Source organism: Lichenostomus cassidix, chromosome 4 (genome assembly GCF_008360975.1).
Source record: "Lichenostomus cassidix isolate B80296 chromosome 4, HeHo_3.0, whole genome shotgun sequence".
NCBI classification, from domain to species: domain Eukaryota; kingdom Metazoa; phylum Chordata; class Aves; order Passeriformes; family Meliphagidae; genus Lichenostomus; species Lichenostomus cassidix.
This window is the reverse complement of record NC_139484.1, coordinates 54,585,645-54,609,507: the sequence shown is the minus strand read 5'-3', so window position 1 is coordinate 54,609,507 and position 23,863 is coordinate 54,585,645. Positions and strand designations below refer to the sequence as shown.

General features: G+C 37.2%; 1 protein-coding gene across 5 annotated transcripts in view; it reads right to left on the bottom strand.

Moving 5' to 3' along the window:
- The window catches only part of KCNIP4 (potassium voltage-gated channel interacting protein 4), a 398,679-nt gene that overhangs the window by 284,447 nt on the left and 90,369 nt on the right, over positions 1-23,863 (bottom strand). The window contains exon 1 of one of the 5 annotated variants that reach the window (XM_085059249.1): positions 10,950-11,269. The exons of the other annotated variants lie outside the window; for them this stretch is intronic. Coding sequence (XP_084915375.1) covers positions 10,950-11,037 — 88 coding nt within the window. The 5' untranslated portion in view covers positions 11,038-11,269. Of the gene's footprint in view, positions 1-10,949; positions 11,270-23,863 lie in introns of those variants that run through there. 5 annotated transcript variants of the gene reach the window in all.

The window sequence follows — 23,863 nt, the reverse complement described above, 5'->3', positions numbered from 1 at the left end:
ATGCCCTGCTGTTTCTATTCCCATCTGTCACTCAGCATTAAAGTTTCAGAGCATTGTGAAGGTGAACATGGGATATGTTGTGGCACTTGAATTCACCTGTGTGAGGCAAGAGGGAGAGTGCCTGAACAGCAGTGAAACTTCCAAAACCAGCAGTCAGGGTAACAGATACATCAAACTGAAAGTGAGTAATGGCTGTCAGCCACCATCATTTCTGTCTTCCCCAACATGGATTTCAGTTACTGCTGTAACTCATTGGACTCAAAAGTCAGTCCATTTTTGAAGGAATAAATATTTCTACAATGTATTTTAGAAAAATGTTGCCTTTGATGTTACAGGTTCAGAGTGCTGAGAGTTAAGACATGACACCATGCTGTCCACAAAATATTTCTCTCAGACCAAGCTCTTCATTGGTACAGAGTTGCCTGTAGCTTTACACCAAGGATGAATCTGGTACACAATAACATAGAGGTGTCAGTGGCCGTGCATAAATGCACGTTTTTATACACTAGTGTCACTTGTGCTCCTCTTCCCCTCCATCCTCTCTCACCACCCTCACTCTTGATTTTCCTTAAAGTCTTATTTTATATTTTCTGTTCTCTTGACATTAAGTTGCATCTAATTTTCTTTGTTTGGTTAAATTTTTAAAAGTTATTAGCTGACTGAATAAATTAAAAATCTTCTTGTCCTCGCCAAAAAGGCCTGATGGCTTTTCAGGAATGCTGAGGAGCTGCGCACATAGGCTACTCAGGAAAATTAATTATTAATTATCAGTAAGGTGGAACAGTTAAGATTAATTCAGTCTCTGTTGAGACCCACTCATTCAGAATTAAAATAGAATTTGGTTTCATTTCCCTGAGAAATGAATTATGCTAAATTAAAATAAGGTCACTTCAGTTCTGATTCTTCTGCAATGTAACAGTTTTACTTAATTTCAATAAAATCTACACATGAAGCCAATCCCTTAGACTTCTCTTATGTTGTAACTCCTTTTCTGAAGTGGTAATGGAAGAAGCTTACAAAACTCATGTTAGGCTGCAGAACGCCAATTCAAATCAGCTTATCATTGGTGTTCAGTATTTGTTTGTCTGGGAACAAACATATGATAATTTGGGGAAATTGACTAAATATATATAATCATTAGACTGACATTTACACTAATTAAGTAATTTCAGATGCATTTTCTACAGAAAGCTCTACAGATTTTACTGTTGTGGATTCCATAGGCATCACTGATAGTGAATTAGATGGTAAGAGTACTGATTGTAGCTGATGTGAGAGATGCTGATATGAGTGCATTTAAAACTTGTAAGTGAAAATTAAGATTCTATAGAAGAGGGATTTGTTTAAAACTGAATGTGCATTTTAAATATATATTTTTACAAAGGTAAAAATCATGGCTTTCCTCTAATCAAAGATAATCTAAATAATCAACAACAGTTGATTATCCTAGGTATATGTACACATATTATGTGTACTCTAAGTAATTAGAAATTAACCCAATTTTTTTGGCCCCAAGCTGGATGTATCTGTGCGTGTCAGCACCACATTTGACCAGCAATTTTCCTTTCATAAGTGCTGTAGAAAACAGAGCCCCCAGCTTGCATCATGTCCTTGTCCCAAGGAACTCACCTGAGGGGCAAAAATGACCTGGGATTTTTAAAAAAATTCTTCAACTAATGTAACAAAATGTAGCAATTAGACTAAAGAATCTATGGGCAAACTTTTGAGAAGCAAATGACATAAAAGCCTAATTCCTATTTTCAGAGTTGCCTAAGGAATTTATTTTCTGCTGACCTTTACAAGTATTACTATAGATCAAATATAAATAATCAACTGTTACTTTTTTCCCTGAAATTAAATGAAGTTTACAGTAGCTGTCACAGAAAGGTCTGCAGTGTACAAATTCAAAATGTTGTTTGATTTTACTCATATGCCTCATAAAAGGTATTTAAAAAATTACAATTCTGCCAACAAAAACCAGACTAACAGACACAAAATCTAGTACCTCCTTTCACATTTATTCAGTTTCTTAAACTAATGAAGTATGTTTATCGATGAAAACAGACTTTTTTTCTCTCCATCCCAAACACTTTTATTTCATATGTAAAATTAATCACACTGCCTAGATGGGCACTCCACAAAAAGTTCAAGAGGTTAACCAACTTGTTACTAGTTTCAAAAGCTAAAGAGCCTATTTGTCACACACATACAATAATACTGTCTACTTACTTTGATTTTATGTATTCTGAAGAAACAGTAATGACAAACTTAATTTATAAAATTAGGGTATCAGTATTATTTGGAATAAAACTTCAAATGCAGAATTAATGACAAGGTAGAAATCAATACTGCAGGAACCTGACAGTAAGCAATAATATTGTATGTTCAAAATGTTCAGTATTAGCAGAAACCCTCAGTAGCAGGATCCCTTAGAATACCTGCTGTAGCTTTAAAAAAGAAGTTTACAAAGTAAAATAATTTTTAATTTTTTGATGTATTTCAGGGGAGTGAACCTCCTAGGTCTAAGTGTACACATACTTTCACTATGCTACAGATTTCAGTTAAAAAATACAGAGATGTACATTTGTACTTAAAAACCTGAATATAAAGGTAGTATCTTAGTTAATGTTTAAGAAAATTGATCCAATTTCAACCGCTTTTTGCAGCAAAAAGTTCAGGAGTTTAATTCCAAACAGTTTTTCATTTGTTTGGTTTTTTTTAAAATTACTTCAAAAGTCAGTATTTCAGTTTTGGAAATGAAAGAAATATTGGAGTGAATTGCATCGTCTTCCCCGACAGGCTGTCATCATGAAGAGAAAGGAGGCAAGTGAAGAGTTCACAAATCAATATCCAAACCAATTCAGAGACATATAAAAATCTATAAGCAGAATTTAAATTAACTGGGTTATACACAAAAACTATAAATGTTACAAATTAATCTGGTCTGAAAACACAGTAAAGCAAGTAAAGACCACCACAGCATATGGGGAAAGAGAACAGAGTGGTGTGACAACTGAGGTCACTGTGCTATTGCCCATGAACAGGTGACTGCCAGTGTAATAGGACAGAAGGCTGGCATTCACCAGCCACAAAGCAGTGTTAACTTCTATCAGATCTATTGTTTCTATTTGGCAGTATCAGAGCCAGTCACACAGAACAACCAGTTAAAGCTGCAGCGCTGTTAGCAGGTAGTTCAGTGCCTGTGTACTTCCACGCCAGCCTATCACTGCCATTTTCCAAATTGGCCATCCACATGTGGTATTGAACTGGCCATCATCTATCCCTAATGTTCTTACAGAATTCAAAAATTAAACTATTAAATGGGAAAATATTTTCTGTTAATTCAGAATCACATTTAAAACTGTTAAGTATGAATATGTGGTTATTCCAGTTTGTAAGAGACAGCCATCCATGAAATTTACAATTAAAATACATACACACTATTACTGCAGTCACTAAATGTACATACATATATCATCATATTTGGGTGAATGACATTATCATGTTTTCTCATTTTTCTTCCTAGTTTGCATCTTTCGCTCAACTGCCACAAATAAAACTATGAAGCAGGTCCAAAAATACTGGGGTTCTAAAACCTTCATTTGAATGATCAGCTAATTGACACTGCTACTGATAGGGTGCACCCATCTTCCCTAGCTAGCCCTGCTTTAGATGCTACATACACACATTTTCTCACATCACTAGAGTTTCTAAGCCCTTTCCAGGGTATTCAAGAGTACAGGAAGCAAAAAATATATAAACACATACACTTCCCTACACACTAGTTCCTAGAACTTACTCTAAGGCTATTTCAGATGTGAAGCCTAAGAAACCCAAGATACTAAAAAATACATGCAGTAATTCTTATAAGTAAGCTGTAAAGCACTGTCTGAAAAAATATTTCAGTTGACTTCATATTCAGCTTATAACTCCAGGTGAACTATCTGTTTTAAATTCCTGGTGATTGCAGGGACATTCTCAGGAGAGATCACTTAGTTGAGAACACAGAGGCAGGGATTAAAGATGTTGAGCTGTCATACTCTACTATAGTTTGAAGCAGTGATAGTATCCTAGCCCCAGAGAAGTTTATATTGACTTTTGGGGCTGGGTCTTTTGTTTATTTATTTGTTTTTGAATCTCAAGATTTATGAAATTGGTGTAAAGTAACACTCATCAAAGGCTTCATTTTTTTCTCAGGTAAAAAGGAAAACAACAATTAGTGAATGCAGGTTATACTTTTTGATTGCATGGTCTTTGATGAAAAAGTAATCTCTAATCCTTCGTTTTTCCTGTTTTGGCACAGAAATGTTTTCTGGCCTACTGCCAAGAGAAATATATCATCTCAGCATAGACCTGAAGGTGTGGGAGGCCTCACAACTGTACTCCTCTGACTGTCTGAGTTCATGTGCGTATCGCTGCCAAAAGGTAGAGACTGTTTAGGATAATAGTTTATTATTAATTTTTTCGAGGCCTGCTCCTTGGTAATTCCAAGAGGAATCACCTTTTTGGAATTCAGGTTACCAACATAAAAACTGTATTGGTTCATACTAGCTCAATATCCTCTCTTCAGCAATAGCTAATGTATGACCAGTGAAAAGGAGAAACAGACCAAGCACTTTGACCATCTTCCCCTAACACTTTTATAGCCATGGACCATTTTCATCTCAGGGAAATTCTTACACATTAAGTCTAGAGAGTGTCTCTCAACAGGTTTGTTTTTCAACTCCTTGCCCAGCTTGTCCCTCTGGACTCATGCAAAACGTTTTGCACTTACAACACCCTTTATCAAGTCCCAGGGTTTCATTCCTGGCCAGTAATAGTAAGCTCAGCCCCTATTCATTTAGACATAAAGCTCATTTTTCCCAGCATATACCGCTTCACTTTGCCCTACACTGAATTTTATCTTTAATTTTACTGTCTTTGAAAATCTTTGCACAATATCTGTTTAAAATAGAAAGTCCTTATAAAAGGAACAAAAACATAACACCAAAAAAACCCGTTCTGTGTATTCTAGGATTGTATTTATTTTAGTTTACACCCACGTTTCTAATCTAAATATACTCTACTGTTTGCTGCTTCTATACTCCCAGTTACTCTACAGAATGGTTAAATGAAAAGTACACACACAGTGTAGGACTGTATTATATTGCATATAAATTGACACAGTCTTAATGCTGCCATTTCCTAACATTTTGTCTGCATGATTTGGTAACTTTCTAAGAGCTCCTTCAAGAGTATTTTTTGACATAATATCAAGCGCTGTGTCCTACATACAGCTGAATTTTTCAATACTATCATTATAAATGACATCAGCAGTTTGGACTGTTATACAGAACAGTACAGAACTAAACTACATAGTACAGTACTGCCTTCCAAAGGGAAGATCATTAAGGACGACTACAGGATGCTTTCCAATGTCTCATCTGTAAGAGAAGCTGAACTGAATCTTTCATTATAATTAAGATTCAGACTTGGAATGAGAGAGTAAAACCTCAATTTTTTCAACAGAAATGGTATGCAGCATGGTAACTTAGTCTGTCCTTTTCCAATTAACATACCATAAGAAGCCTTAAGTCTTCAGTGAGGGCTCTTTTGGAAAGATCTGGGAAAAAATCTTTTTAAAATAGGTTATATGATGCAGTTAATGTCTAAAAAACATTAGACATTTGAGTAACATATTTAAACATATTCAGGAGAATATGTTTAAAGATTAGGGTATTGCCTTTAGATGCTCCACTTCAAGATATCCACTACTTCTTCATGCTTCTGTGAAGCTCAGTCTATCTCGAATATGCAGGATTATAAAACTCAAAGTTGAAACGTTTTGCACAACACTGAGTTGCAAATCAGGAAGAGCAAAGCCAGTCTATGTAGACCCATTTCTGAAGAGGGAAAAATTTATAATTTTTGAGTGCTTAACTGTAACTTATTATAATACATTTTCTAACTCATTATATTACTTAAAATCTGAGCAATATTCTACAAAATTGCTGAAAGCTTACAGTAAGTCTGCAGCATGTGAGAGACATATAGGTAGGATTGATTTTTTGAGGGAATAAAATAAATATGTTCAGTTTTCTCCAGTTTGAAGCAGAATGCATCATAAGTGCATTAACTTAGGGCATTCTCAGCTTTTCCCAGAATATATCTCAAGTTGACTGCTTCTAAGTTCAATACATCTTGGTCTTTTGTCTCAGAGTACTGTCTGTACTACAGCCTGTTGTAAACAAAAAGCACAGTGGAGTGCAATAAACCATGCAATAAACAAAAAATCCTGGAAAAATTACAGGAGTACGTGGGTGAAATTCAACAACAACCAAAAAAAAGAAAAGTTTGGGGGAGTTGGTGGTGGTTGGTTGGTGGGGGTTTTTTCATATATTTTTCTCTCACTGTCTCATATTTTACACTTGGGCATCTCTGTCAGCTAGTTTATGAAACCTACTCAAAATCCAACTTTGCTGACATTTGGTATCCACCACACCCTTCCACAGAAGTGATTTCCCTCAGAGGTAGATGAAAGCCAAGACAGCACCCACAAAAGCTGTCAATCCTAACCAGGAAATGGAGTGAGCATAAAGTACAATGCAGAATTTCAAATGGAATCTGGATTGGTTCCTTTTCAATTAATGAAACTTCTTTCCCTAAATAGGACATGGCAAATATTTCACTCTTGCACATTGGAACTTGTGAAATTATACACAGAGAGAACATTGAACCTCTGTATAGGAAAAGTTTCCAAAACCCCAGAGGTTCAAACTACCTCATAGGCAACAGCCAAGAGATGCCGACCTTGAATCTGTAATTCTTTCCTATTAAAAATAAATGAAAAAAGACTAATTATGTTCATGAATAATACTGATTTGATATTAAAAAAAAAAGGAAAAAGAAATATTTCAGCAATACGAAAAAGGCACTTGGAAACACTTTAAACATATGTTTTTCCATGAACGTTGACATTTTAGGTTTTCCATAACATCTTCAAGCTACAAGGTCCTTTTAAAATAATTTTATGTTGTATCCTGTTTGCATAAACAGGGGAATATTCTTTTTATCTGCTCTCTTTGTGTCATACTGTTTAAGATTATTTTGATATTTTGGGGGTTTTTTCTCTTTTAATTTATTCTACTTCTCATTTTATTTACCACAGAAGTTAAGGGAATATTGGTAACCTGCGCTCAAAAAAAGAAAATTCCTCTTGGATTTACCAAGGAGCAGCCCTTGAAAGAATTCATAATGAACTACTGTCCTAAACAGTCTCTATCTTTTGGCAAGGATAGGCTACATGAACTAGGACAGTCAGTTGTGAGGCCTCCCACACCTTCAGGTCTATGCTGAGATGATATATTCCTCTTGGCAGCAGGCCAGCATTTCTGTGCCAAAACAGGCAAAAGGAAGGACTAGAGATTACCTTTGGTAATCTGTTCTATCAAAGACCATGCAATCAAAAAGTACAACCTGCATTCACTAATTTTTTTGTTTTTCTTTTTACCTGAGAAAAAAATGAAGCCTTTGATGAGTGCTACTTTACACCCGTCAATCTTGAGATTCAAAAACAAGCAGACAAACAAATAAATCCCTCATAAAACCTAAAAAATGTTTTAAAACCCCACATCAATCCATAACTTAGACTACAAAAGCCTAGAAAAGAGAGAGATTACTTCAGTTCATTGGAGAGAGTACAGTTTCACAGCCAGGATTGTTCTCCACTTCCTCCTTTCCTTGTATACATATTTGCTAACTGGGAATTTGAACCTGTCCTGTAAAATCTGGCCTCTTATATAACACTTAATGGGTCATATGAAAGCGATGTAATTGTGAAAATTTACCCCTCAATTCAATGACAGTTTTGCTTCTATCATCTCCTTAATCCCCATACTTCATCAGTTGTGAAAGTTCAGAAAAACTTCCTAGCCATTGCTCTGAAGTTACTTTTCCTCCATTTTAAAATAATCTGTGACCTACTTCTTGATCTCACAATGATTTTGTTATTTATAATATGCAAATCTATGTTGCATCCAAAAACTGAAACATTCTCAAGAGCAATGCCAAGATTTTACAACAATGTTTCAAAGACCAGGTGCTCGCAAGTCAAGAGGCAGGAACAACAAAGCAGGAATTGGTATGACATTTGCTTTGCCATCTTCAAGCATTTGAGGGAGTTTGTTTCACTTGTGGAAACACATCAACTTACTATATTACAGAAATCATGGAAAACTAAAAACTTTGTTCAAAAGACTGTTTCTTTTCACTACATTTGGTTATCAATCATAGTGACCTGCTGTAAAAAAAAAAAAAAATTGAAAGATCTGGATGTATTCATGCAGAGACTGCCACTTAAAACCCATTGTAAAGATTTATGGAGCATTTACCTTCAAGCAAGGGAGTAGTTTCATTAATATTGGTTCCAGCTGAGTTGACTATTAAGCACAAGTCACACTTATGTATTATCACAGACAGCTATATGAGATAGTTTTTATTTTAAACATTTAGATTTACCACAGAACAGGTCTGTCGTGCTATAAATGGTTATGAAACACAGACCATAAACCCAGTAATCAACAGTGACTTCTTAGCTGGGCCCAGAGCCAGTAAACCCAGTATCCCTCCTCTATCACTTTGTCTTGTTTTCTGATCAATGTAATCACACCGACTCCAGCTTGTAATGCAATGCATTGTACCAATGTACAGATTAAGTATATATTCAACATCCCTGCCCATACAGAAAGAAGGGATGGATTACACTCAATGCAAGTACTTTCAAGAATGTGTCATTCCAAACTATTAAGTATAATTTAAACATTAAGGACTACCTGAAAAGGAAACTAGAGGCCAAACCATAGCAACAAGGAAATTAGATTACGTTCACCATTGTGCTCCTTAGTAAACATTTATGCTTTGAAATTAATTGGTCACTTGAGTGAGAAGGCTGCCTCCTTCTAAGAAGTTAAATAAGCAGACTTTTTTGTTTCTGATACCTATCCTAAATTTTTGAATTCCCAAGATAGAAACAATAGTATCTTTAATATACAAAGTGTAATTTTCTAACACTTTCAACTAGGCTTTCTCACTCATCTTCATTAATTATCAACTAATTATCAAATGAATGAATTATGCATTAGATTTTCAGGGTGAACAGTAACTGGTTTTGCAACAGTTGAGGTTAATGAGTGGGACTGGGCTATGCAAGAGCTTAACAGTGGAGCTCTACCTCCCTTGGTGTTTCACATGTTGTCACATTATCTTTGATCTCATTTGCCACATCATTTGAACATGACTAAGTCTATTAACTTAATAAGAGTAGTAAGATACCATTACCTGTAATAAAAACAAACTGAACATTTCCTAGGAAGTATCCCATCTCTTCCTAAGAGTGGGGATTTTTGCTTGCTTTCTTGCCTTAAGGGAAACATGTTTGAGGCCACTCCACTTGGCTTTTTATCATTGAAAATGTGCTACTTAATTATAAACAAAAGAACTTCTTTTAGTGATAGCATATGAATCAGTATCCACAGCAAGTCTTGAAAATGGTTTTGAATTGTGAGCTCAGGAAGGCTGCAGCACAAATGTCAGTCTGAAAAATAGCGTAGTGTGTGCATCATTCACTAAATAGGAAAGGAAAAGCTCAGATGACTTTGTGAAAAAAGAGTATTGGTATGAATTTCTAACACATCTTTCTTCTTGCATCATATATAATTTAATTTCCATAGCAACCCACAGGAGCAAGAAGCCAATGTTTTCAGAGAAATCTGAATTGATGCAATTCACAAAAGAAATTATGACAGACTAGGAATTACAGAGAAAATAAAGGCAGAGAAATTCTGTGTTACCAGAAACTCAAAGTTATTAAAAGCTGTGTCACATTTCCATAAGTTACAAGCACCCTATAAAGTATGCATTGACAGTGTCTGTGCTATGACCTTTATAGCATTGTAACCCCAAATCTGATTAATTGCATGCATCAATTCTTCCAATTATTAGTGAAGAGTCAACTTTGCTCTCCAATCTTTTCATTAGTGCCTAAACAAAAAACACAAATAACCAACCCACCACCACAAAACAAACAAAAATAACCAGCTGAAACTTTCAGATGACTTTAAATAAATGGCTTTTAATTCTCAACAATCATGTTAGTATAATTGGATATTATCTGCTGATGCTGGACTTGCAGCCCTACAAGGGAAAAAAGTAACTGAAGTGTAGAAAGAAGCACAATTGCATTTTATAAATACAGAATGGTATCATGTAAGTCATCATATTTGTCAGCTGTTGAGAATAGCCATAGAAAATGCTGAATTGTAAGAAAAGTACATTTTCCAAAGTGATAAGAAGAAAATTACAGCATCTATTCAGTCTAGCTTAGAAACCTTCTCTAGTACTGCATACTTTGTCCAAGGTTACAGAATAAAATTACCTAAGGAAAGTTGACAAACACTATGTATCAAATTCCTTAAGAGCAAAGCACAAGTGTTATTTAAAATTTACAATAAGATACTATAACATCACATTGACAAGTGGCAGCTGATTTACATCTTTAGAAAAGCAAAACCAAGCCTCCAAGAAAAATAATGTGGTGCGCTTGTCAAAGTAAATCAGCCCAAAAAACAGTGAATATAAAGAACATAAGATTCATCCTTTATGACCAATGTGTCTTTTCTGCAGTACCTTTAATATATACAGGTGGACAGGTGTAAGCATGTACACTCACATCCCAATTTGGGTTCGTGTGTGTAAAGGCTTAGAGAATGTCAGACTGTCTAAATCACTGTAACATCAGCCTATGCTCCGTTTTCATTATGCTCAGCCACAAAGCAGTTCACAGATCTTCTTTTATTATTATTTATAAGATTAAAGGAATGATAATATAAAACAATGACAACCCTGTATTATCCTTAGGCAATTTTCTTGTTATCATGCTGAACAGCTCGACTACAGAGAAAAACAGTCATTACCTGTGTGAAGAGAACCTGTGATTAGCCTGAGAAGGTACTGGGCAAATTTCAATATTTCCCGCTTACAGCGCTTCCTACAGCCACTCATCTTAGGCAATGGGGTTATTCCTCTGAGGAGAGCAGGAACACTTTGCCAATAAAGGGAACAGTTTCTGCCAGCAAACTTCTGGGGCACTTCACAGCCTCACACCGCCTCGCCGCCTCCTCACGGCCGAGCAAAGTCCCGCCGATGTGCCTCGGGTGGCTGCGCAGGGGACGCCCGGGCGCTGCCACGGCACGGCGCGGTGCGGTGCGGTGCGGTGCGGCTGGGCTCGCCAGGACACGGCTCGGCTCTGCACGGCTCAGCTGGGCTCGGCAGGACACGGCTAGGCTCGGCACGGCACGGCTCAGCTCGGCTCTGTACGGCTCAGCACAACACGGCACGGCTCAGCGCAGGCACTGCCGCGGCCCCGGCGCCCCCGGCGCGGCCGGACGGGCGGCAGGCGCTGGCCGCGGGCGGCTCGGCGGGCGCGCAGCCCGGCGGGCGGGGCGGTGCCGGTGCCGGTTCCGCCCCACGCAGGCGGCTCGGCACCGCCCCGGGCCGCTCGGCTCCGCGCCCCTCCCGCCGGCAGCGGGCGGCAGGTGGGAGCCCAGGGGGTCGGCACTGCTGCGTTTCGGGGCGCTGGGCGGGGAAGCGGCCGAGAGCAGAGCCCCGGCCGAGAGCAGAACCGGGGCTGGCCGAGGGGACAGTGCTGCCCTGCCCACCTGCGGGACTGTGATCGAGCTGTGACCCGGCGGGGCTCCCCTCTACCTGCGCTCTGCAGGGCGGCCTCAGGCCTCGGAGCCTGCTTGAAGGTCACGGAAAGCCCAGGGCACTGCACACCTGTGCGGCAGGACGAAGGAAACCCAGGTGGTGCTGTGTGCGGGGAGCTGCCCCTGCCTCCCAGCTCCCTGACCTGCGCAGCTGGGAAATAGGCTCTGGCACACTTAACGTTGTGTGGGTAGGATCTCTCCAAGAAAGTCTTGCTAGGAAGCTACCTGTACTCCGTGCTATTCCCTTATAAATCCATTGTTTTCCATCTTGCTGAGAAGCGTTTCTTATTAATAAAAATGATCTGCTCTAGTCTTCATCCATGACCACAGAACCCAAAGAATATGTTTTCATTTCCCTTGGAGTACTTCCCTCATAGAGAACAGCTCTATTGCATTAGAGGATGATGCAATATGTAATGCCTAATACAGTTAAAAAAAAAAAAAAAAAAAGATAACCCATTAAGGAAAAGCTTAACAGAAGAAAATCATCAACTTGATCTAATTTTAATGACAGCACTGACCATAAAACATTTTGGTGAATGCCTTTTAAAAATTACAATAAACACAAATGCACATCTTCAAGCTATTGTCTATATTATGCAGCGAGCAGAGATAAATACATTATAGACACAATACATCAAAGCGTTATCAAAGTCGCAGTTAGATGACACAGTTTCTGTGTTTGCTATCAAAAGCACAAACATACTGTCTTATGTTTCCAGTGAGGCTACATAGATAATGCAAAGAACCAAAATGAAGTAGCTCGCAGAAGCCCCCAGGTTACTCCAACACAGGGATTAGTCTGAGAAGGATATGGCCAAATTCCAGTATTTCATGTTTGCACTACTTCCTACAGCCACTCATTTTAAGCAGGAACTAATTTCTTGGCAAAGTTTTTTTTCTGAAAAGACACAGAACAGTTTGACTAAAAAAGAAAACAAACCAACAAAAAAGACCCAAACAAATTTTAAAAATTCCCAAAATACAATCCACCCCCCCAACCCAACAAACAAACAATACCACCCCCAACAAAACCCATCAAATTCTGAGGTTTTGGAGATGAGCCAGTGTGCCTTACAAATTCCTGAAGTTCACTGGTCTCTGAAAGGAAAGCTCATGAAACAGCTGGTAGAGGTGAAGAGATACTGAGACCCTAAGGTTGTATCTCTTCTTTAGAAGAGAACTGAAGAGGCAAATGCAAATGGTTCTGACCTGGAGTCCTTGACCCTTTTAATCCTTTGACACGTCCAATTTCTTTTAAGAATTTTCACCAGCAGTGTTACTTCAAAATAAGGAACTGCAAATAACTGAAGCTTAAAGAACTGAAATACTGATTTTCTGAAACAACAAACGTATCACCATGTTCTGCTGTTATTCCTCCTGCCCCAAAAGACACCACAAACAAAGCTCCATCAGTTCTGACACTGTTTTCTAAACTTTTTACATTTCAACTCAGCAATAACAGTAACTGCAACCAAAGAAGGAGTTCATGAAAGATTTTTGACTAGTTTCACCACGATATTTTTAACAATCAGGGCAGTTTTTTGATAGCATTGGACCTAAATCTATCTCCCAATATTTCTCTGCTCAGCAGAAAAGTCTGACTAAGAAAAAAGGGTTTTTTTCCCCAAATCAAGAGAGCAGATCAGAGAAAAGGGGCAGGAAATTTAGAATAGAAATCTGTAATAAAACCACCATGGTGCTTTTGAAAAATACAGAGAAATAATATGAAGGACAGTTGGACAATATCAACTTCTCTATATTGGTAATATACCTTTTTCATTTTTTTTTAATTGAAGGGACACACCAAAGTCCTCAGTCAGAGCCAGTCTGTTTGCACTGAGGTATATACACTTTTTATATCTATGAGCTAGGTCCATTCCTAATAATTCCTAATCCATAGATCTGAACTAAAACCCATTGGAAAAAGATCCTCTTAATGTTAGAAGGGTCTGGATCAGTTTCTAGAAATTCTGACTGAAACCAGGTACTTAGAAAAAACACTATTTAAGTACAATAGGGGAGGAATACAACACATGCATGCAAAACAAAAGGTTTTTTTCAGACATTAGGAGAAGCAAATGGAAGGAAAAAGTAAAAGCTGTTTGTAAATTGAATTTTCAAATAATTTCACCAAGTCCTGCTCATGGGTTCCTAGAATAATATAAACTACAAAATTATTTTGTTTTGAAGTACTTGGCAAGAATGAAGTGACTGGGGAGGAAACATATGCAGTTTTTGTAAAAGACTAGCAACAACTGAAGTCAAGTTTAAAAGCAAAATGCAAACATTTCCCTGAATGTCCAAAGCATACTATAGTGCCATCAGGACAAACTAATTGATAACAATGGAATATTTTCTTCCTTTCAGGGTTTCTACACAAAACTAAAAGAAATAACTTAAAAATCTTTGTCACCATGGCACAAAGCAGTGCAAAATCAAAAATTTATGAAAGTAAATTCTATTCAGTCCATTTTTATCATTTCAGTGCATATTCATGCATTTTTATCACTTCAGTGAGGGTCCCAGCATCACAGGTCTATGCTACAGGCCCACCTGCTGGCAACTGAAGTGCAGCCTAACCATCCTTAGAGGAGGGTACATGCTGGTATAGCTTTAGTCTAACACTACAAAGGAAACAAACTACACCAATATTGTTGTTCAGAGGCGGTCGTTATAGGCAGGTATGTATCAGTATTTATTCACCTGTTCCTGTGTAGGATCAGTATTTCACTATAAAACAAAACAAACAAAACCAAAGCAGAAATACATTAACAGCAACATGAAAACAAATTTTAAATAAATAAACACATAATTTTTAGACTGCTTGTGTTGCTGGAACAATGTGATCGACTCTTCTTTCAAAAACAAAAAATCTAAACCGAAAAAGCATTGTGTGTCTCAGAACTGACCATTGCAATGGCCTGGCATAAAATGGTGAATAATGCTGAATTAGCCAGCATTATAGTTTTGTTTTGAGAGAGAAAAAGCTACTAAATACAGATTTTATTTAATAATAGAATATAGGAAAATGCGTCTCTTAAAAGATTCAAGAAGAAATTAAATTTGGCTGTTGTCATATTAAGTAACAACGGCAAAGAATCAAATTCCAAAAAGCACAGTATAATGGTTTAGGGAGAGGAAAAATAAACAACACAAATATTTGATGAGACAAAACCCATGGAGTAAGGATGACAGTGCATGCCAAATATAAATTTTCTAGTCTGGGAATAAAAAAAACCAGCAGAAGCTGAAGTGACATATACAGAGCACAAGTTGATAGGCTTCTTGCAGGCAATTTGCCTTGTATACCTCTTTCATTTGCACACAATCTTTTGACTTCAAAGAACAGAATTTCCTCCTGAACTGGCCCTTGCTATTGAATAAAATCAAATTGAAATCTTACAACAAAAATCAACTCAATTAAATGCTTCAACCTTATCAGAAAGGGTAACCACAGGAAGTTACCCAGGAGCACAGAAAACCTGTACACAGAATTTCCTCAATATTGACTCCAGAGGCTTGTCAGGGCTCCTTTTTTTTCCTTAATGCAAATACTGAATTCCACAAGTGAACATTTTTTTTTTAATCAAAGGATTTTTAACCTTTTTATTTGAAACAACAGCTACATTTACAACCTAAGCACATGGCAAGCAATAACAGATGGGCAGAAACAAACAGATGGGTGAGCACAAGGTAACAGCAAGATGTTTACAATAGAGCATAATAAACAGCTGCCACAAGTAGATGACCATCTTCAGATCACTTTTCAGTGGCTCCTTGCCTGTCAAAAAAGTACAGGTCCTCCTGAATCAGAATCCCTACTGTATTTATTTTAATAGCTCTTCTTTGGACTTTTACTTCTTGACTTGACGGTATTGTGCACTGAGGCGTCCAAAGTTCGCCATCATTATTCAAGTGGATGCAGCAGGATGAGAGTCATTCATCACAGAAGTCACTGGAAACCGCAGAAGTAATTCCAAATTATTCATGATGTCTATGAAAATATCAGCTACCACTTTTAGCCACAGCCAGTGAATAGCAACAAAAATTCTCTTGCACGTCATTTGCCCAAATTTAGTCTTGGATATTAACACAGGCCAGAGATGGTTATATGACAGAATATGAGCTGGGGAAGCAGAGATGCAGGCATATATTCCCTTCCTAACTGATTAACAGTAACATGCTAGCTAAGTTTACTGAAATTAAAATGGTTTTTGTTCTTTGTTGTCTGTCCTGAATGTTATGGTGACAACAAGGAACATAAAACTATATCCTGCTCCATGCATTCCATATTAAAATGGAGTCTACACGGGATGTGGAGATGATCTCGTTCTGTCTTGTGGGAGCAATAATTTCCACAGAGCCCAGGAGAGAGAGTGAGGGGACTGACAATGTCCCTGGTTATGAAGACAAACTTACTTACCTTCTGCAATTTTTTTAATTCTTCATCACAGAACTAAAACCTTCCTATTAACCCAACTGTTACTCATCCAAACTGCATGCAATGTTTTTAAATGTGGAACACAAACTAATAAGAAATCTTTATCCTGGCCCACGCTACTGAAAATTAATACAGTCTTCCTGCTTTTGTCTATAGTTTTTAATTTCTCCTGAAAGCTTGCTAAGAATAATATCTTCAAACAGCTCTGTTGCTGTGTTTAAAATAGGACTACAGAGAAATGACTGCTGCCTCACACTGTTTGCATAATATCAACAAATTATACATGTGCTCTATTCTGATAGCTAATACCTGCATAAAATAAATTACTTTCATTGCTCTTATAGTCCCAGACTATAGGTTCAAACTTAATTTTCTAATACGTTTATGTAAGCTAATAAAACTTGTTGGCTTAGCCCACCAGAACATAAAATCTTTGACCAGTGTAACAGAAATATTTAAACTATTTGTCTCTATTATTCCTACCTTCTCTGAACTAGCTGCTCTCAGAATGCCTTTTTTACCTACTCAGTGTCCTTGAAGTTTACCCCAAGGATTCATTTCACACAACACTCTAAGATGATACTGCAGACAGTCAACCAGGAGCTACAGCTGCCTCAACCTCCCCCACGGTCCACACTTGCCTAATTAAATATTCATCACTCCCGAATGCTGCAGTGTCAAACATGAGCAACTTCCCAGCCTGACCTTCTACAGCCAGCCTGTGGTTTGTGCTGGAGAATAAACAAGACTGGGACTTACCTGCTGAAACATAAAATGGCATAATGCAGTTTTCATGTTGCACATTAAGTTCTGTGCAAGCACTGTAAAATTCTCACTGCAGAAGGCAGAGTACTATCTTTTAGTGCTCAATACATATTGCATACTTGTATGCAAAGCTCCACGGGCAGTGTTATCAATAAATGTTCTGCAGAAAGCTAAAATGATACCTTCATTATTATACAGATCCTATTTTCTATGTATGGTCACACCTTTCAACTTAAAAGTATATTATTGCTGAGTATTCTCAATTAAAAAAAAGATTGAAGCATACTAATAGGAAGCATATGAGGGATTTTTTGGTTGGTTGGTTTGGTTTTGTTTGTGTGTCCTCTGTTTGTTTGGTTTTTATTTTTTTGGGTGGGGGTTGTGGCTTTCACTTTTATCTTAGTTCCATTTACAAGAGATTTGGGGGTTCCCTCCAAGACAAAACATAAAAGTTCTTATAACTCATTTAATTGTATCAGACTCCACACATATTTATATCTATACTTAAATGGAGGAGAAACCTGAACAGAATGAAACAGAAGGTATCATCTTCCCTGTTGTAGAAACCACAGCTGTAGCAGTCTGTAAGTTCCATAAATCTTTGAGATTTGATATAACTAAAACATATCCATATCATGTCCATACAAAATGACAGTATTGTAAAGCTTGTGTTTTGACCCCAACATCTACATTAATCTGTTAAAGTAAAAAATATCAGAAATTGGCTGCAAACCAGCCAATACTGGGTATGCAGCATACTTAGGACAATAGAAAAGGCATTAAACCAAACCAGCCATGAGAATTCTGTAAGTATAATAACTAGTACAGCTTAGGCCAGTAAGAAAAATTATTCAGAAGAAGCTTGTTTTCACTACAAATATGTAGTGACAGCTATGTATGTATATATACTTATCTGAAATTCGTATATAAATATAGTTTTAAAAATATTGACTTCATAGCGTCAATAATTATCTGTTGCAACATATTGCAACTTATTTCCCCCTAGGATTTCCCATAAATGGTCAAAACCCAGATTTCTTTTTGGAAGTCAAGGGCTTCCCCACAGTTTTCAGGGATTTTTTTTCCCTCTGGCATTTTATGCTAGCCATGGCTTAATGCTCTAATTAACCAAAAATTTAAGATTGAAGAGTGCAAATCTGTAAATTTTCACATCCTTAATCTGGCATGAATTGCAAGGTATTTGAGTGAATATGCTGCAGCTACTACCTCAGGGAGGAGAAAGACAGAAGAGAGATACTCCATCTCAAACACTTCTTCAAAGCCTACATCTTGGTTGAAGCAATTTTGAAACAGCTGTCCTTCATCCAAAATTTGATTCTGTTAATTACTAAATATGAAGTACCAGTGTTGAGAACAAGTTAAATTACCACACTGCTAGGTCTCTGGTCTGTCTTTTCCCTCCTGGCAGTGTCCTGCAGATATTCAGAAGAAAAACAGTTTATCAGCATTCCTGTGGAATCCTTTGTGCTTTGGGGAACACGAGCAGCTGCCAGTCTATTCCAGATTTTCTAGAACAATTGTGATAGCAATAAGGACCCATAGATCTTCTTCCCACATAATACAGCTGATGAGCTCTCACACAAAGTATGCAAAATTTAACTCTGACGTAGAGGAAAACCTTTTTAAATAGAGTTGATCTGATCATATCTATGGTTTGAGAAACCTGAGCTGAACCTTGCTCACAAGTAATCAGAAAGGTTTATATGTGCTCGAAACTCTACCACTCTAAGCTAAATAATAATTTTCTACTCTGCACTCTAACCTTCATTACAGGGAAAAAAATACATTCCAAAAATTGTTTGAGCATCCTCTCCAGGCAACTGGAAGTTTATCTAGTCTTCATGATACAGATTAAGCCTGAAGAAGATACACACTGTGTGCTTCAGGCGGGAAATGGTCACCAGGGGTATAAATCAGAGGGTATCACACTTAGCCCTGCTGGACCTGTAAAGGAAACACCTGAGTCTGTGTTTGGGTCTTGAAGTTGTCACGTACAGTGGGTAGATTTTGTTGGCCTTGTTCAGTATCTGTGCAGTTTCATCATTTGTTTCCCTACCTTCTACCACATATTCTTCTGCAACCATACAACCATTTCTCTGGAAAGTATGACCTCAACTACTTGTGGCTGCAGGCAAACCTCCCTCATCTGCCCTTCTCAGACCACTTTAAATCAGGCCCCAGGGACCAGCAATGAAAAGAGGCAGAATCAAAGTAAACCTTGGCAATTAAAAGCAGGAAAAGAAAGCAACCAGAGAATTCAATCTCATGTGACCCATCAGCATCAGGGAAAGACAATTTTTGGCTCCCAGGTGGGAACACTCAGTGGTAGGGCACATACTTGGGACCATGTGCAAGAAACCTCAGGAAACTGTAGAAACTGATTATGAAATCATTGCAGTTTCCTAGCAACAACACTCTAAGATGTGATCAAATAAAGGCCTTAAGCATAAGCACAAAACATTTTTCAGCTCTATAGCCTAAGGCAGTGAAGCAGTTTTATTAGGAACTCAGTTACTATAAAGTTACAAGTTGGTGACAATTATAATAACCAGTATATGGTCAAGATGAGTAAAGAATAACTTCATTAGTTGCCTGTAAATAAATTTCTAACTCTGAAGCCTAGAACAAGAAGGTCAGTAAAAGGCTGGTAAATGAGCATGACTCCAAACTCTACAGACCAGTGCAAAGGGTGATAATTTAGATATAATACACACACACGTTATATAATCAATACTGATACTCAGGAACATAAAGATACAGAGATACTTCTTGGATCTCTCATTGTGAGGAGAAAAAATGCTACTAGAAGAAAAGAGCACCTGCACACTAGAAGAATGATGGTAAACTTTAAATTTTATAGGGTCTTATACAATGGATATGAGTATGACTTCTATTTAAGCCCTGCAGAAATTTCCTAGTTCATATCAGTTGGTCCGTGCCTCAATATAGACCTTCAGTCACCAAATAGAAATCATTTTTTATATTACAGAAATTATGACTTCAAACTTTTCCCATCAGAACAGGACAGCTATCTTTACTGTAGAAAGTGTATTAAAAATGGAAGAGATAAGCTCTTCAGTTAAAAAAAAAAAAAGCTATTAGAATTATCTTATGTCCGAAGAAAAAGACTGGGAGGAGGGGGAATAAAACCCAAAAAACCTAACAACCCTTCACAATTTCCAATGCCCAGCTAACTTGTCAGGTATAACCATCTTAATTGCAAAGATGCCCTTAGCAGTTTTGTTCAAGTGTTTATGGTATATCATACAGTCTTCATTTCTCTCTATTAGGTAACTCCACTCTCAACCTCAAGTTCATTTTGATTTAAGAATCACATTTTATCCTACACTATTCTACCTCATCATTATCTAGACTCCTTCATATGTTGTCCTCAGAGATAACTTGAATAGGTCACATTTTTATACCTTACTTCTTTTGTTTTCCACCAAATGAAAGAACAAAAAAAAATGAAAATAAATGGGTAATCAATGCTTTAACATGTCAGTTTTTTTCTTGAAGGCAAAATATTTATCTGAAAACGACCAAAGGATTTCCTCAGTTTTTTAGTAGATATTGCTTTGGCTTCTCCAGGAACATTCCATCTTTTCAGAAAAAACCCACGAGTAGTTTGTGTGACTGCCTTGCAAGTGATCTATAGAAGTAGAACAGTATCAATAGGAGGACATTTTATTTCAAAACATCCTACAATCTCAGGGAAAATTACAATACTATCTAGGGGAGGATGATATGCAAGCCAAATTTTTCCTGAATATCTCTAGTCATTGAGTTGTCATTCTGTGATATCTCATATCCACTTGTGATGTTAATATTACTGCAATTCATATTTTTTTAATTGTTTATGCTACTAATACTTTTAAATAGGCTAAAAATAAATTCATGTCTTTGTAAACATATGGATCAGATATAGATGCATGGCATGTTCCCTCTCTTGTCCATAGCAAGATTTCAGGCATAACACCTTCTCTTGCTATAAGAATCTGTTTGCAGTTTGCTTTCCTGCCTGTGACTTTTTATCACATGTTGGTCTCGTGGTCATCATTTAGGAGTTCAACTTCTGAACTTGCTCAGCAGTATGAAAACAATCTCCCAGAAGTGCACCCATTGTGAACTTGCAGTTCACACAGGTCACCAAAATGCACATACTTGCCCATAGACAAGAAGTAAATCAATTTTCACTTTAGATCATGCAAGACTTTGCTGTGGCTAAAGTAGTTAAGGTACACAAATGGGGGAAGACAGACAGTTTCTACATCAGTCCTGAGCTCTTAAAGGCAAATTATTGGGCTGGGCATTTCCTTTGCCTCATCCTGAATCTCCTGTCCTGATTTTTTTTCCAGAACATGGACTTTCTGAACTTCTCCCATCCCTTGCAAGACAGAACTAGGTTACTTCTGTGGACATGTCCATATCTCCTTTGCTTCTCCCAAGAGGAGTTAAAAAAATCCATCTTTATCTGGTCCTTTACTAGATAATCTAGTGCATAGCTATTACCATTGGATATCTAAAATAAAAAATATGGTGTGCCAAGAACAATTGCTTTTCCTTTTCCAGCAGTGCTTTATTTAAAAAGAAGGTGATCAAATTTTAATTATCTTCTTTTGTTAGCTTAAACCAAGTGCAAAAATTCCTCCTGTCACTTCCCTTGGGTTTGAAGGGTATCATTTTAAATGGCACAAAGATTTTGGTGGTGAATATTCAGATATTGAGTTTTTAAAAAGAGATTACAGAAGTTTTAAAAAAAATGTTACAGGAAACAAAAGCATAACCAATCAAATTATTAATGCCAAGATATTTTTCCAGCAAAAAAGTTAGGAACCTTTGGAAAGCAACATTGAACCTTCAGTGTTTTTCTAGAGATTTTATTTTGTTCTATATAAGAAACACTTGCTCTAATCTGCACTTAGAGCTGGGGAGGAAGGTCAAAGTGAAGAAGGATTACTACTTCTTATAAAAATGTGCAGAATCTGAGACCTCTAATTCTAACAACAAAGATTTCCATGAAAACCCAGGAATGCAGGAATAATCTATATAGAACAAAAGGTGATTTTTAAAACAGCTGGGACTGTATGACTGAGGCTGGTAAAAAAAAACACCTTTTGAAATAATTTGCCTAGAAATATACTTATGCAGCTCTGGCTATCAGAATGTGCTTACCAGGATAATGCTGTAAAAAAATCAATTAAAGTGGATGACCCTTGCATTAAAACAGACAAACAAACAAACAAACAAACACAAAACCACAACAACTTTTTACCGAATCTCAGAGAAAAAACAAAAGTCACCTGATAAAATTTTAACTTTCCAAAAATTTATTGGCTCAGATTCCTTGGCAAGACAAGTTTTTATTGTCACTCTTGCAATTTGAATGGCTCATCAAATCTGAAAAACTTAAAGGCATATTTCTTGCATTTATGCATATAATATACAGATTTTCCTTCTATTCTGGGGTTTAAATAGCTTCCCATATTTTAAAATTATAATAATAAAATGCATTACAAGAATTGGCTTCCCCATCACTTTGAAAAGGAGACCATAAATTATGTTCTTCTTTATTGCTTTTTTTTTCTTTTTGATAACTCAGTGGGCCAGTTTAATGGTAGAGTGATGTACAAAAGGCAGTAACCAAAAAAAAAAAAAAATTAGTTTTAGCAGAGCTGTGTATGGAAGTGGGTTATAGAATAAAAAAACTCGTAAAATGGTTTTTGGGAGTTTTGTGGTTTGGATTTTTTTTCTTCTTTACGAGTAGGAGAACATGCAGTAATATTAGACTATAGTGAAATTCTACTAACCAGGAAACATGATATGGTAAGTTTCTAAATTTGAGGACAAAGTGGCAGAGTTTCAGGGTTACACTGAGAACAGAAGTGTCAATGACAAAAGTATGGTTGGAACAACCACCTAGCAGAGCTTCAGAAATGTCCATTTTCTCTGGCAAAGGTTTTAATTTGCCATCACAATGCAATTCCACTTCTAGTTGTGAACTATTAGTCTTTATTGTGTTATTTACCATTAAAAAGACCATCAGCTCAAGCACTGAGCTTCTGGAGGTCTGAAGTCCTGTTTGTTTGCAGTTGCAATCTTGACCCACAACCAGAAACCACTGTTGGCATGGCCTCTGGCTCTGAGACACAGAACCAAAATCTTTGTCACTGTTTCATGCAGAAGCTTCTGGGGAAATACAACAAAACAAACAAAAAGCCCAACCTAACATCAACAACGAAAAAAACCCTTCTGCTCATACTGTAATTAGAGAGGATTATTTTCTTCAAGATCCCAACAACTATTAGACCATCAGCTCCACAACCATTCGTACATACAAGTTGAAACTGAAGGACTGAGTTGCTCAGATAGAAATCCTGGCATTTGAGTCCAGAAAAGTTAAATTGGAAACATGGAGCTGCTCCCAATCCTTCCCATCACTACTTCCAAGTACAGCCCCAGACATGTAGTGCAAGGGAGACAGGAGAAGACCTTCCTTCTCTGCACTTCTCCTCCCCATTCAGGTTTTGAGTCGAAGTCCATGGCCAGAAGTGAAAGCACCTAGATCTGCAGCAAACAAAAATAGTACTTTTTCTGTGGTATAGGCCTGTATTTTGCTATATGAGACAATTGCATTAGCATTTCTTCCTCCTCCCACCCTTTTCAAGAGGGTTTTAACTCTGATGAAAAACTGAACATTAAGAGAACAAAAGACTCTATAAGAGAAGAGGTAGTGTTTCCCATTATATGACACTATGGTCACAAGCTACTGGAGCAGAGTATCATAATTGACAGTAAATCATGAGTGATCCCAGAATTACTTCCCAAGCGTGTTATGCAAGAGAGATCATGCCAGCTTCAAAAGAACAGATTTGAAGTTCAGGGCAGACAT